This window comes from Haliotis cracherodii, unplaced genomic scaffold (assembly GCF_022045235.1).
Source record: "Haliotis cracherodii isolate W230 unplaced genomic scaffold, xgHalCrac1.p SCAF_10, whole genome shotgun sequence".
Lineage (NCBI taxonomy): Eukaryota > Metazoa > Mollusca > Gastropoda > Lepetellida > Haliotidae > Haliotis > Haliotis cracherodii.
In genome coordinates this window covers 10040149-10054562 of record NW_027266265.1, presented here as the reverse complement: position 1 = coordinate 10054562, position 14414 = coordinate 10040149, and the positions used below count along the sequence as shown (strand labels likewise).

At 41.7% G+C, this 14414-nt stretch overlaps 1 protein-coding gene across 1 annotated transcript in view; it reads right to left on the bottom strand.

Annotated features, from left to right (window-relative positions):
• The window catches only part of LOC139454044 (synaptic vesicle membrane protein VAT-1 homolog-like), a 30706-nt gene that overhangs the window by 3655 nt on the left and 12637 nt on the right, over positions 1–14414 (bottom strand). Inside the window, exons 3-9 of the mRNA XM_071235531.1 lie at positions 13648–13863; positions 11804–11946; positions 11024–11127; positions 8619–8674; positions 7306–7500; positions 5513–5596; positions 2810–2904 (exon numbers count right to left, since the gene is read on the bottom strand). Coding sequence (XP_071091632.1) covers positions 2810–2904; positions 5513–5596; positions 7306–7500; positions 8619–8674; positions 11024–11127; positions 11804–11946; positions 13648–13863 — 893 coding nt within the window. The remainder of the gene's footprint in view (positions 1–2809; positions 2905–5512; positions 5597–7305; positions 7501–8618; positions 8675–11023; positions 11128–11803; positions 11947–13647; positions 13864–14414) is intronic.

Genomic DNA, 14414 nt, shown 5'->3' with positions numbered 1-14414 from the left:
CAAGAAGTTATAATAAAACTGAATACGTAAGTAATCTTAAACTTATCTGCTAGACAGCCAAGCAGATGGAGGAAACTTTTATGCAGCCCGACAAAAAAATTAAACAGCCACGAGCAGGTGGGCAGGCAATTATTTCAGACACTGGACACTCCACAGATTGCGGTACCTCAGACCACTGGGCCACTCATGCCCCACTGGTAATGACGTTTGACACAATCAGCAATACACAATTTGATATTTTGTATCCGTCACATTGATACAAAACTTGACATAGCGTATCTTTTCACTTTGCATATGGGAACATAACCCACACTGTTCTCTAGTAGAGTGAAAGCAAAACTTGACTTTGAGTCGTTGTCAGTTGAAGCATTATTTGTTTTATGTCTTTCAAAGCCATATTTGTCTAGTAACTGAAATTTAATGAGGTATATCAATCCAACAAAAAAAAACCAACATGTCCGTTCTTCGTTGCACTAATCACATGAAACTGGCCCAAAACTTTTGATGCAGGCAACAATTACAGCGAATGAACTGATTGTCTGAACAATGTGCTTAGAAAGCATCAGTGATGTAATTATCAAGGAAGATATTGGTTTCAGGGTTGTGGTTTGAGTCATCTTTTAGGAAGGAGCACTGGTTTAATGTATTTGTAAGAATAAGCAGCTCTTGAAAAAGTCTTGAACTATCAGCTACAGGACTACTCTACGGCCACAGAACACTACACTAGATACTCTAATACTATACACAAACATACCAACACTCAATCTCATGAAAGTCAGATCTTTGACTCTGATACGATCTCTCCCTCTATTAAGATCTGACAACACATCCATAGTGCCAATCAGATGTCAGCTTACTAAATCAATTCAGCTTCATTTCATTACCACCTCTATTCAAATATGTTGCTTTTAACAAAAGAAAACCACAGAGCAAGTATTGCTTCTATGGAACTCCTATGGTTCTCAGAGTAACAAGGTGTATAAATTATCACAAGAATACAATGGTGCTGCCTTATTTATTTCATTTTGGACTGGACATTTTATGATTGCTTTCAAGATAACGAAATTAGATATTATGCTTTGAATGTTTAGATCACTTGTACACTGACACTGATCGGCCTATTAGAAAGTTCAATTTAATGAGATTGACCAACAAAGACAACACTTTCTCCTCTGTGAATATGAGTGAGTGAGTGAGTTGGGTTTAACGCCGCTTTTAACAGTATTCCAGTTATATCACGGCGTGTCAGCATAATGTGGGAGGATAGCCCGAAGTGATGCAGGTCTCAGACGTGTACCACTTCGGTGAAACCCACGAGCACGGGTATGGTGCTGACAAACCTAGAAACATAATCGGGGTGAACCGGGATTCAAACCCACAATCATAGGTTTCTGGCGTGTCCAGGGGACGCAACTCTGCACAGCGAATCGCTGCGCCTTAGACGACTGGGCCCCCCGTGCCCCCCCATGAATATGAACACCTGTTTCAATCAAACACCTTAATTATGGCTAGGGCTCAGGCTTCAACAGATTACTGGCAAACATGTTCAGTTAGTAAATGTTCTGTAACTGGTTTCATCTTTATGAAAAATCCTCCACAATCAAAGCAAAAGACAGCCATGTTGTACACAGATAGATAAAAGGGATCACATGGATATATTTCAGAAGCAAGCTGCTTCATCAACAATACATGACAGTAATGTTTGTTTGTAGCTTATCACTACATCCCATATCATTCCACAAAGTGATTTCATAAATGAGGCAATTAAGTAAAGCATAGAGGCTATTTCATGTGTTGAGTGAAATATGTTTCTCTCATCTCGAGATGGGGGTAAAAGAGCCACTCGTGAAAATATCTCCTTTCCCCCATCACAAGATGAGAGAAACATGACATTTCTCGAGACACATGGAAAATCCTATATATTTCATACTTTTTGTGTAGTTGTCTACTGGAAAATTAAATTATTTCATTACAAATGTAAAACCTTGAAACATAAATTCTCCCTACTTAACACACAGGGACAGTTCACTACCCCTTGTATTTGCGACTTGAAAAAGTAGTTTCGTGTTTGCAAAATCTTAAAAAATGTAAATGAAAGTTTAAAAAAATATTAAGGTCACGAAAATTCTTTAACATACATTTCAATAGGATTATATACAAATTCAACATTATGACAAATATACTTGAAAACTAGGAGACCGCTATTGGAAGCGAAAGAATTCACTCTGGTCAAGTAACAAAAATGGCGCTTTGTGAAACGAACAAACTCGATTGACGAGTTAAATGAGAAATTTACAGTTAACAAATTTTTTTCGAAAGAATAACAAACGGCAAGAAGTGATATTAACTCCATAAATAACCATCTGTCGTTACTTTGCCTTGTCAATGAGGAACTAGCGTAAACAGGACGTCAACAGTTTGTGTATGCGCTTGACATGATAAAGGGAGACAATTTAAGGGGAGGCAACTCTTGGATGACAATAATTCTGTCAAAGTGTTATGTTCACTGCAGTGAAATATCAAGTGTTATGTTCACTGCAATGAAAATATCACTTTTCTCAACTTCAGAAAACACAGTTTTTCACACTGAAGTATATAATAAAGGGTATTCCGTTTCAGGTACGAAACATACTGAAAACATGACTTCTAAATCATTTATATCACAAAGACCATTACAAAATTTAGGGTAGCAAGGGTAAATCATATCAAAGCTCAAAAATTTCTTTTCTATATACGTTCCCTGATTTCTACCTATCAGCATATTACCAGCAGACCATTCATGTCCAACCTGATGACATGGCAAACTCACCACTTTCCATCTTGAACTGGTTTCTCCTCTTTCTTCTCCTGTTTATCGCCAGACTCAGCATCGGTAGACACAGCAGCTTTCTCGGCTTCCACATCCTGAACACAGACATGGTGATCATGAAATCATATTTCTGTCTGACTAACCCCTCCTTGTCCACACTTCGACCTTTGAACACTCTCAATACCTCTTACGTTAATTTTCAATACTACATCACTATTAATCACTTTGTTATGTGTAATTTGTCATGCTTTCTTGCACTTGACGTTATCAAACTGTGGGTGCTTCAAGATTATGTGCACATGTTCCTATTAGATTTTACAGTAATGCATCATAAACTAATAATATGTGACACTGACATCAGGTCGGCCTGTGTTTCAACGTTGGTAAATTTATGGGACCAGGGTGCAACCTGTTTTTGTTTGGAGCAACTTGGTTGACATTTTTCAACATGCACCTGGAGCAAGTTAAGTCAAGTTCCTTAAATCGAGCCCTGATAAATATGATAATGATATATATAAACAATTCTTGAGGATCTGACATTGAGAAAGTGAAAGTCGTTTAAGGTTACAATCAGCAAAATTCCAGCTGCATCATGGCGGCCAAGCATACCCGTGAAGATCCGGGGTAGAATAGGTCTTCTGCAACCTATGCTTGTTGTTCCCGTGAAGATCAGGGGTAGAATAGGTCTTCAGCAACCTATGCTTGTCGTACCCGTGAAGATCAGGGGTAGAATAGGTCTTCAGGAACCCATGCTTGTCGTACCCGTGAAGATCAGGGGTAGAATAGGTCTTCAGCAACCTATGCTTGTTGTACCCCTGAAGATCAGGGGAAGAATAGGTCTTCAGCAACCTATGCTTGTCGTACCCGTGAAGATCAGGGGTAGAATAGGTCTTCAGGAACCCATGCTTGTCGTACCCGTGAAGATCAGGGGTAGAATAGGTCTTCAGCAACCTATGCTTGTTGTACCCCTGAAGATCAGGGGAAGAATAGGTCTTCAGCAACCTATGCTTGCCGTACCCGTGAAGATCAGGGGTAGAATAGGTCTTCAGCAACCCATGCTTGTCGTACCCGTGAAGATCAGGGGTAGAATAGGTCTTCAGCAACCTATGCTTTTCGTACTCGTGAAGATCAGGGGTAGAATAGGTCTTCAGCAACCTATGCTTGTCGTACCCGTGAAGTTCAGGGGTAGAATAGGTCTTCAGCAACCCATGCTTGTCGTACCCGTGAAGATCAGGGGTAGAATAGGTCTTCAGCAACCTATGCTTGTCGTACCCGTGAAGTTCAGGGGTAGAATATGTCTTCAGCAACCTATGCTTGTTGTACCCGTGAAGATCAGGGGTAGAATAGGTCTTCAGGAACCTATGCTTGTCGTACCCGTGAAGATCAGGGGTAGAATAGGTCTTCAGCAACCTATGCTTGTCGTACCCGTGAAGAACAGGGGTAGAATAGGTCTTCAGCAACCTATGCTTGTCGTACCCGTGAAGATCTGGGGTAGAATAGGTCTTCAGCAACCCATACTTACCGTAAAAGGCGACTATGCTTGTCGTAAAAGGCGACTAACGGGATCGGGTGGTCAGGCTCGCTGACTTGGTTGATACATGTCATTGATCCCGAATGCGTGGATCGATGCTCATGATATTAATCACTGGATTGTCTGGTCCAGACTCGATTATTTACAGACCGCCGTCATATAGCTGGAATATTGCTGAGTGCAGCGTTAAACAACAAACAAACCAACCAACCAGTCAGCATGAGATACTGTGGACATATTCTGACCCTTTCAGAACTATTCATGGGTTAGCTGACAGTTTTGTTAATGAAAAACAAGGTCAGTATGTCTAGCTCTTTAACCTTCAGTGAGGTTTTACTCTTTTCACTACAAAAAGGAACATATGTGTCTTCCTAATACACAGGATTGATGACAGTTACACCTTCACACAACCATCAATAGTTCAACAGTTCAAGGGAGAAGGTAAAAACATTTTTTTCAGCCAGTGTTATTATGACAATTAATGTCCACTGCACAAATCAAAAGTAGTAATGGCAGTAAGTTTCAATGTATAAACACATATCCATCAATGAAAAAAATGATGCGTTGGAACAAGACTTGTAAAGAAGGTTTATAATTGAATATATGTTTGGCCATGCTATTTTGATTGCATTGGAATGTACCCGGGGGTATATATACACCTTGGTTCAGGGCATGGGCTGGTGAGTTATAAATGATATGCCACATGACTGTAGGCTAATGCAGGTTGGAACAGATGACCTTTTAAGCCTTTATTCCATGTGCAGAATTGCAGCCCTTAGTCCTGCCACGATCTGGTGCTAATGGAATGGAATGTGTGTCAGCATATATGTTTAGAACTCTTGGCTTTTCTTCCCCATTATGCTGATATGCCGTAAAATATCAGGAATAATATTATTCAGTGTTAAATCCCAATGAAACACACTTTTGCTTTCCCCCAGTGAGGAGTCTGGTTCCCTGCAATCTATGCTTGTCTTGAAAGGTGTAAAAGGGGATCAAGTGGTTAGGATCGGTCATTTGGTTCATTGGTGCCATCATACTCCTATGGCATGGGATGCTGCTCAGGGAATGCATCACTGGATTGTTTACTGGCTGCTGACATAGCTGGAATATGGCAGAGTTGGACAAACAAACACTGCAGCTTGCACAGGACTAAGAACAGCTAGAATTCTTACTTTAGGTTTTGGCTCAGCTGTGGGGTCCAGGAGAACCTTGCCTACGTTCTTCCTGTCCTGCATCTTCTGCATCGCATCAGACACCTGCAGCAGTCACAGTGCAATAGTTAGTCAAAGGCTTCTCAAAGTCAACAACAAAGATTATTATGGTCAGGTAGAAGATGGCAATCAAGCAAGTTGGAAAACATTCTACATGTGTAATAATGATTTCACCAACCCAACAGCATTGTTGACAATATGCACATACCATTGTTGATGATAATAACATAAACATTCTGTTATTCATGGTTTCCCAATGTTCTAGATCCAACGTGAAGATTAGCTTTGTCACAATACACTTCATGATGCACTTTGACAAGGTGAGGTGAGGTGAAATGGGGTATAACGTCGCGTCCAAGATTATTGCACTTATATAGCGATGTGCATGCACGTGTGTGTGTGTGTGTGTGTGTGTGTGTGTGGGGCTGCTTGTACTAGTCCGGACTGATGCCGATTTATAGTGCTAGCTCACTGAGATACCATGCCGCAGTTTGACATGAATACCCCACTCAGACACAGTATACTGACTCCGAGCCTACCAGTCGTTGTTTTAGCCCCTTAAAGCCGAGCGCCAGACAGGGTTACAACAAGTACCATCTAAGATGATCTTTGAACGTCTTTTGGTATGACGCGGTCGGGGATGGAACCCCCGGACCTTCCGCTCTCTGGGCGGACGCTCTACCACTAGGACAAGACAAGGAGATCAATGCCAGAGACTCTGTAAATGGCCCTCGCAATATATTGTCATTAAATGGCCAGCATATTAGCAATAGTCCCTTGTATTAATCAAACTGATCAGGCATACGAGGTGAAGGATAATATTGGCTTCAAGGTGGGCTTGGGAGGAGCATGATGTGTTGTTATCAGACAATATTGCTCGTCACAAAAGTATTCCAAACGGCTGTGAAGAGATGTTTCCAAATGAAAATAATGTCTACAGAATATATAGGAACACAATCACATATCTCAGGTTCCAGACTAGATCATATTCCAAGACGCAGACTGCAGCATGATTGCTATCCAAACTGGTTTAAAGCTTCTACTTAAATTGGTAATGATATGAAAAGACAGTTCTGATAAAAATATTCAAGAATGTCATAATTCTATATGTCCCGAGCAAATTAATTATTTAAGTCACCATATTCACATAGACATGTTCATCTTCTGGAGGCAAGGGCAATAACTCCAGTTTCCTCCATTGCCGAACTAGGCTGGAATTTCCAGGATTCATTGTAGTGCCACCAGTGGCTATTACGAGTTATGTCCCTGCTATGTCCCTCCTCCTATTGATCAATCAGATTCCACCTCTCATATTATTTGCATTTGCTTTAAAAAATATGGAGCAGCCCAGTCAAGAATATCTAACTGATAATCAAGGTTTATATTGTAATAAAACAGGTCTTATCTCGCAAAGTGCATCAAATCACTTGAGAATCTTGATAAAATATATGAAAAGATTTGTAAAATATCTGTTGACACCCAGTTGATGATAAACGTCTCCGGAACTCCGGAATTCCAGTCTAGTTGGGCAAGGGTGGAAACTGTACTTTTATAGTCAGTTAACTCGATTCCCTTGCCTCGTGAAGATAAGAAAAGTGGGGTGGCCTAGTCCATTCCTTGTGTCCCTTACCATGATATTGCCGACATATTATTAAAATGACAAAAACATCACTCACATGCCCATCTAATCTCCTCACAAACCACACACTCACTCACTCATTTCCCTAATCACTCACTCATCTGTCAATACTCACATCCTCAAAGGCCCACACCGAGTCGATGGTTGGGTTGATCTTGCCAGCACTGTACATCTTGAAGAGCTTCTCCATCACCTCACGGACATAGCCGTGTTGGCCTTGGTTGAACAGCAGCCGCCTCAACTGGAAGCCTCCTATGACCTTGTTCTCGTCAAACAGCTTGATGGGGTTGACCTTGTCCACTTGCCACCACTGACACAAAGACACATCCAGATGGAGGACAAGTCAACTGAACACTCAACATATGTAGAGATGTGATGGGTTTTAACTTACGCAAGGTCCTCAAAGGTCTCATTGGTCAAAGATCTATTTCCACCATCAAACAAATCTAGAGGATCCTTGACCAATGATGGACGATCCTTCTACCGTAAAGCGAATATGAGGGACCAATGAAGGTCGATCCTTCTACCTTTAAGTAAATCAACAGGATCACTGACCAATAAAGGATCATCCTCCATTTCTACCTTAAAGCAAACCTTGAGAATCCTTGACCAATGAAGGCCCATCCTTAATTTCTACCTTAAAGCAAACCTTGAGAAGTCTTGACCAATGAAGAATGACCCTTCTACCTTAAAGCATATCTAGAGGATCCTTGACCAATGAGGAATGATCCTTCTACCTTTCAGCAAATCTAGAGAATCTTTGAGCAATGAAGGACAATCCTTCTACTTTACAGCAAATCTAGAGAATCCTTGAGCCTAGAAGGACGATCCTCCATTTCTACCTTAAAGCAAATCTAGAGGATCCTTGACCAATGAAGGATGATCATCTATGAACAACATTGTGAAGAACATATAATGAAAGTTTCAGGTTCAGAAGTGAAATATTGCCTTGGTCAGGTTGCTAGTTTACTAAGAATACATTGGTTAGACCTCTAGAAGTTCATTTGATGATAGTTGACAGTGCCTCAGCATGACAAATGTATCTTTTGGTTACTGCATCAATACATATAATACTGCCACAATGGAGGGTTTGTCAGATCCTGACAGAGATAGATATCAAATCAAAGAAAAAGATATGATTTAACTGGTACCGTAACAAAGTATAGCATTAGAGCACTAGTAAGTTAGGCAGGGATAGGTACAGCCACTGCTCTGTTGGCCCAGGACTATAGTGACAATCCAGAGGGACAAGTTGTTTTCTGAAAAGATCTTGTTATGTTACATACAGACTAGATAGATTGGACCAATGGTGTCTACCCCTGGGTAGACTCAATGAGTTATGGGTCGAGCATTGACATATGGGGTTACTGTCATAAGATGTTTTACTCACATCACCTGAAATTAGATGCACAGAAATATCCTACTTACAGATTTTGCAAAGCTGAAGAAGCTTTTTGTTTCACCAGTTACTATGTTGGAGGAACCTGAAACAAAAACATATTTTAGATTGAAGAAAACAGCAACAGCGTACACATGCGAATCCCAGGACAGTCCCCAGCAACATTAGGTACCTACGAATCCCGGGGTTGTCCCCAGCAACAGTAGACACGTGGGGACATATCCCTGGGTGGTCCCCAGCAACAGTAGACATGTGGGGATCCCGGGGTTGTCCCCAGAAACAGTAGACACGTGGGGATCCCGGTGTGGTCCCCAGCAACAGTAGACATGTGAGAATCACAAGGTAGTCCCCAGCAACAGTAGACACATGGGGATCCTGGGGTTGTCCCCAGCAACAGTAGACACATGGGGATCCCGGGGTTGTCCCCAGCAACAGTAGACACGTGGGGATCCCCGGGTAGTCCCCGGCAACAGTAGACACGTGGGGATCCCCTGGTAGTCCCCAGCAACAGTAGACACGTGGGGATCCCTAGGTAGTCCCCAGCAACAGTAGACACGTGGGGATCCCCTGGTAGCCCCCAGCAACAGTAGACACATGGGGATCCCAGGTAGTCCCCAGCAACAGTAGACATGTGGGGATCCCTGGGTAGTCCCCAGCAACAGTAGACACATGGGGATCCCCAGGTAGTCCCCAGCAATAGTAGACATGTGGGGATCCCTGGTAGTCCCCAGCAACAGTAGACATGTGGGGATCCTGGTGTAGTCCCCAGCAACAGTAGACACGTGGGGATCCTGGTGTAGTCCCCAGCAACAGTAGACACGTGGGGATCTCTGGGTAGTCCCCAGCAACAGTAGACATGTGGGGATCCCTGGGTAGTCCCCAGCAACAGTAGACATGTGGGGATCCCCAGGTAGTCCCTAGCAACAGTAGACATGTGGGGATCCCTGGGTAGTCCCCAGCAACAGTAGACACGTGGGGATCCCGGGGTAGTCCCCAGCAACAGTAGACACGTGGGGATCCCTGGGTAGTCCCCAGCAACAGTAGAAACGTGGGGATCCCCAGGTAGTCCCTAGCAACAGTAGACATGTGGGGATCCCTGGGTAGTCCCCAGCAACAGTAGACACGTGGGGATCCCGGGGTAGTCCCCAGCAACAGTAGACACGTGGGGATCCCTGGGTAGTCCCCAGCAACAGTAGAAACGTGGGGATCCCTGGGTAGTCCCTAGCAACAGTAGACACATGGGGATCCCTGTGTAGTCCCCAGCAACATTAGGTACGTGCGAATCCCAGGGTTATCCCCAGCAACAGTAGGCACATGGGGATCCCTGGGTAGTCCCAAGCAACAGTAGACACATGGGGATCCCAGTGTAGTCCCCAGCAACAGTAGACCCTCGGGATCCCTGGGTAGTCCCCAGCAACAGTAGACACATGGGGATCCCTGTGTAGTCCCCAGCAACAGTAGACATGTGGGGATCCCTGGGTAGTCCACAGCAACAGTAGACACTCGGGATCCCTGGGTAGTCCACAGCAACAGTAGACACTTCGGGATCCTGGAGGGGTGGCAGAGGGAATCAGGGGAGGTTCACACATAAAATATTACACATATTTGGGGAGGGCCATGGGTAAATGGACACTTTCTAATAAAATATAAAGTGCTTTTGCATTTTGTCTTTTCAGGGAGTGTCATCATGAAAAGGATCTACAACAATCAGATTTTATTCCTCACTCCCGCTAAACAAAGATCTGAGGACATCCATTTACAGGTCACGTCAGACCGACCTTTTGCGAACTTTGACTGACAAGAAGTCGACATTAGCCAATCAGAAGACAGCAGTCTCATGCTTTAAGGCACAAGTTTCAAACTGGTGACTATGCTTTGAAACATATTTTGAAAATGGAACAAACAAATATTCTGGAATGGCTCAAAGATGGATTGTATGGATTCAGTCATAAAGCCTGTCACTCTCATTCCTAATACCCTGAGTTAACACTTTCTCAGTTGCATGATCAGAAAATCACATTCCGACATGATCTAGTAAGCGACGCTAGGATTGGTTTGTTGAAAGGTCATTCTGATATGATCCATAATGGGGTGTCCTCAGATCTTTGTTTAGCGGTAGCGGGAACTAAGATCTGATTTTAATGAGATTGAATGTACATGGTGAGGGTCATCCAAAAATATTTCAAGCTTTAGGGGACTCTCAATATTTTCAGTACATAAGTGCATCCAAAACCTATGACCAACACCCCTCTATAATACATTACTAATGGTACTTGCTTCTGTCGTGGAACAGACAGAACTTCATTTCAGCTTCATACAAACAAAAGCAGACATTTCATTAACTTGGTACCCTCTAATTTCTGTAACAGTATGAAATAGTTTGGTATCCCCACCACTACTTGAGTAGTGTACATACAGTATATATTGAACTCACCATACAACAGGTACTTTCCCATTGGTTTAAGGAGCATGATGCCCTTGTTGGTGTCATCTCCGCACATACAGTCCAGGACGATGTCTACCCCCTCGGCCGCCACCCTGCAGGCACACACACTCAATGTAACCCATTTATTACAATACAATTTTTTCGTAGTTCATCCACAAATTACATCATTAAAAAAGAATTTTCCTTCCAAAAATCAGTAACTAATAACCAGATTACAGTTGATAAATCTTATGAATAATGGTGGCATAGGCAACCCACTGGTCAAGGAAGCAGTAGGCAGAGTTGTGTCCCTTGGTTGTGACAGAAACCGCTGAACATGGGTTTGGCATCCCAGTTTATCTCCAATAATGATCCTTGGTTCCCATGTACATGGGGTAATGTACTGTATTCAACGTAATATCAATGTACACAAGACTTATTTATTCGTGTATAAAATGCACTCGTGTGTTATATGCACCCTTAATTATGGGCAATTCAATTCTGGAAAAATATATCTGTCGTATATAAACTTTTCAGGCTGTCAGCATAAACCACAAAATTTAAGATATTTCAATCTTTTTTTCACCAAAATAATATTCTAATAAGAGCCACCTATTACTAATTATGAGAGCGCCCTCTTGTCAAATACGGCAGTTGAAACCTATGACGGCTTAAGTCACTTTAACTTTCCTCTCACATAAGCTACATGTTGTGATTTAACTTAAATATACTGCCATTAGCGGCTCTCTCACTAACTGATCAATAATTTTGATGACCACCATGACATACTTTCTGACTTCTTGAGCATAGTCGACGTTGTGGTCAAAGATGTGGGAGACGTTAGCCTTTATGGCTTCGTGTTTGTTTGAGGACGCTGTACCAAACACTGTCACATCCTCCACCGTCTTGCACAGCTGGGTGATTGCATTACCCTGTAACACACACACACACACATATACATAGGTACAAAAGTGCAACTTGACTCAACTCTTATCTTCTTTCACAATACATTAGCAGATTTCACTCACTAAAGTTCTGTTTTTTTAAAGATTGTAACCTAGTCTCAAATTTCAACCATGCCATTCCTTTAGAATTCACTCAACATGGATTGTAGAAATCATCTTTCAATTAGTTGTCTAAAACAATAATGAAAAGCAAGAATGTCAGCAATTTGAATAACTGGAATTTTCTTAATCTAAAATATAATACTTACCAAAACAAAGACTTTCAAAGATTTGTTCACTATTCTAACAATTTTATGCACGCAATATTGATAACCAGTATAATGAGTGTTCATTCTAGACTTGTTTAAACTTGACCCAGTGGACCAATTGACTATGAAACCGATAGGTCAAAATGATAAATAAGGCCAGTCCAGTAAATACATTTCATGATTTGTGGCTATTCATTCACATCTTCAACACAAAAAACAAACCCACACTCATGTACATGTATTTGCACTGTCTGATCAATGAATGACATGTCAGTGTTCGAAATTTCTGTATTAGAGCTCCAATGGTAAGCTTAAATTCACAAGGCACAGTCAAAATATGATCTTGGTGTTTGAAGGACACACTCCTCTCTCTTCTGTCTTTTTTCAAAATGGCTTGTGATGATGTACATAATACCAAACCAGTGATAAATGTTCTTTCACAAAGGTAATCTGGACTAAGAAATATAATCTAATATCTGTTGCACAGTATGATTCATAAAATACACCAAGTGACTCAGATATTAAAGGGGCAGTCGGGTAGCCTCGTGGTTAAAGCGTTCGCTCGTCATGCCGAAGACCCGGGTTCGATTCCCGACATGGGTACAATGTGTGAAGCCCATTTCTGGTGTCCCCCGCCGTGATATTGCTGGAATATTGCTAAAAGCGGCGTAAAACCAAACTCACTCACTCAGATATTAAAAGAGGTGTTACCAATCTGGATGAAAAGGAACAAGGCAAACTTTCTAAATTACAACCATTTATTATCTACGTCATGGTGAAATGACATCCACAAAACTTTGAAGATGGATGAAAAGTATTCTTTCCCATGGGCACACCTAAACATCTTTGTGAAACATGATATAGTTCTATTACTGCTTGGTAGGGAATGCCTGTGCATCGCCAAGACCCATCAGTAATGTTTAATCTGTGCCAACTTGAGACACGTGAAAATGGCATGGCATAGAATCAAGGATGAATAAGGTGACACTTGACATTCTTTTCATTTTACAGAATTTACTATCCTTAGTTCAAAGCAACCATCAAAAAATTAATTACAATATGGTTTCGTTTTCTTTATTTGTCTGACCATTGATGGATGAGAAAAACTTAAAGAATCAATGTCAAACACAAAGGTCATACAAGGTCAAACTTTAAAATATTGCAAAAATGGAAAAAATGTGTTTAACAGCTGCTTATATATCATATTTAATTTCAAAAGAGGTTTTTCAAAATGATTGCTATGGTGGCCATATTCAAATTTGGATTAAAACGTCATGAAACATTGTGGTGTTCTCATTGAAGGAAACAAGTAGCGGTATGTGAAGTTTCAGGTAGATGTTTACTACAGATGACAGACTGACAAATAAAATTGCAGTCAGGTCAGCCCAAAATGTGACAAGGCCCCAGAAGAACAACTTACCACACCTCCCCCGACAGAATGCACCAGCAGGGACTGGCCCTTCCTCAGGTTGGCCATGTCAAACAGAAGGATATATGCTGTCACGTAGTTCATTGGAAGCGCAGCACCATCCTGGAAGCTCATGTTATCAGGCATTTTGAACACATGATTGGCATTGATATTCACAAGCTCTGCCCATGCGTTGTAGTTGGTAAAGCCAATCACACGGTCCCCGACCTGTCAAAGAAATAAAGACATCTGGTATAAATGCATCACCGTTTCTGACAAACCAATCCATTCAGTGCTCTCTTACTATCAGCAGTAATGTTTCTGGGGACCTATTTTAACCCTGTGAACCAAATCTCTTTGGGGCTCAACATGGCATCATATAGTTAATATTTCAAGGAGCAATGTTTAGATAGGATTACACCATACTTGGTTCATTAGTTTCTGAGAAACAATGGCAAAAGTTGACTGCAGTCTGTCATCTTCCCAAGGCAAGGGTGTTAACTGACTATAAAAGTCCAGTTTCCACCCTTGCCGAACTAGGCTGGAATTACGGAGTTATATTTCTTCATCTTCACTATTTTGTTTGAGATGAGATGTGGAATCTGATTGGCGAATAGGAGGGACATAGAAGGGATATAACTTGTAATAGCCACTGGTGAAGCAAGATCGAGCCCAGAAATTCCAGTCTAGATCGGCAAGGGTGGAAACTGGACTTTCGCTGTTAGATAATACCCTTGCCTCAGGAAGATGCATTCTGTCAATGTGGCATTTAAAAAAAT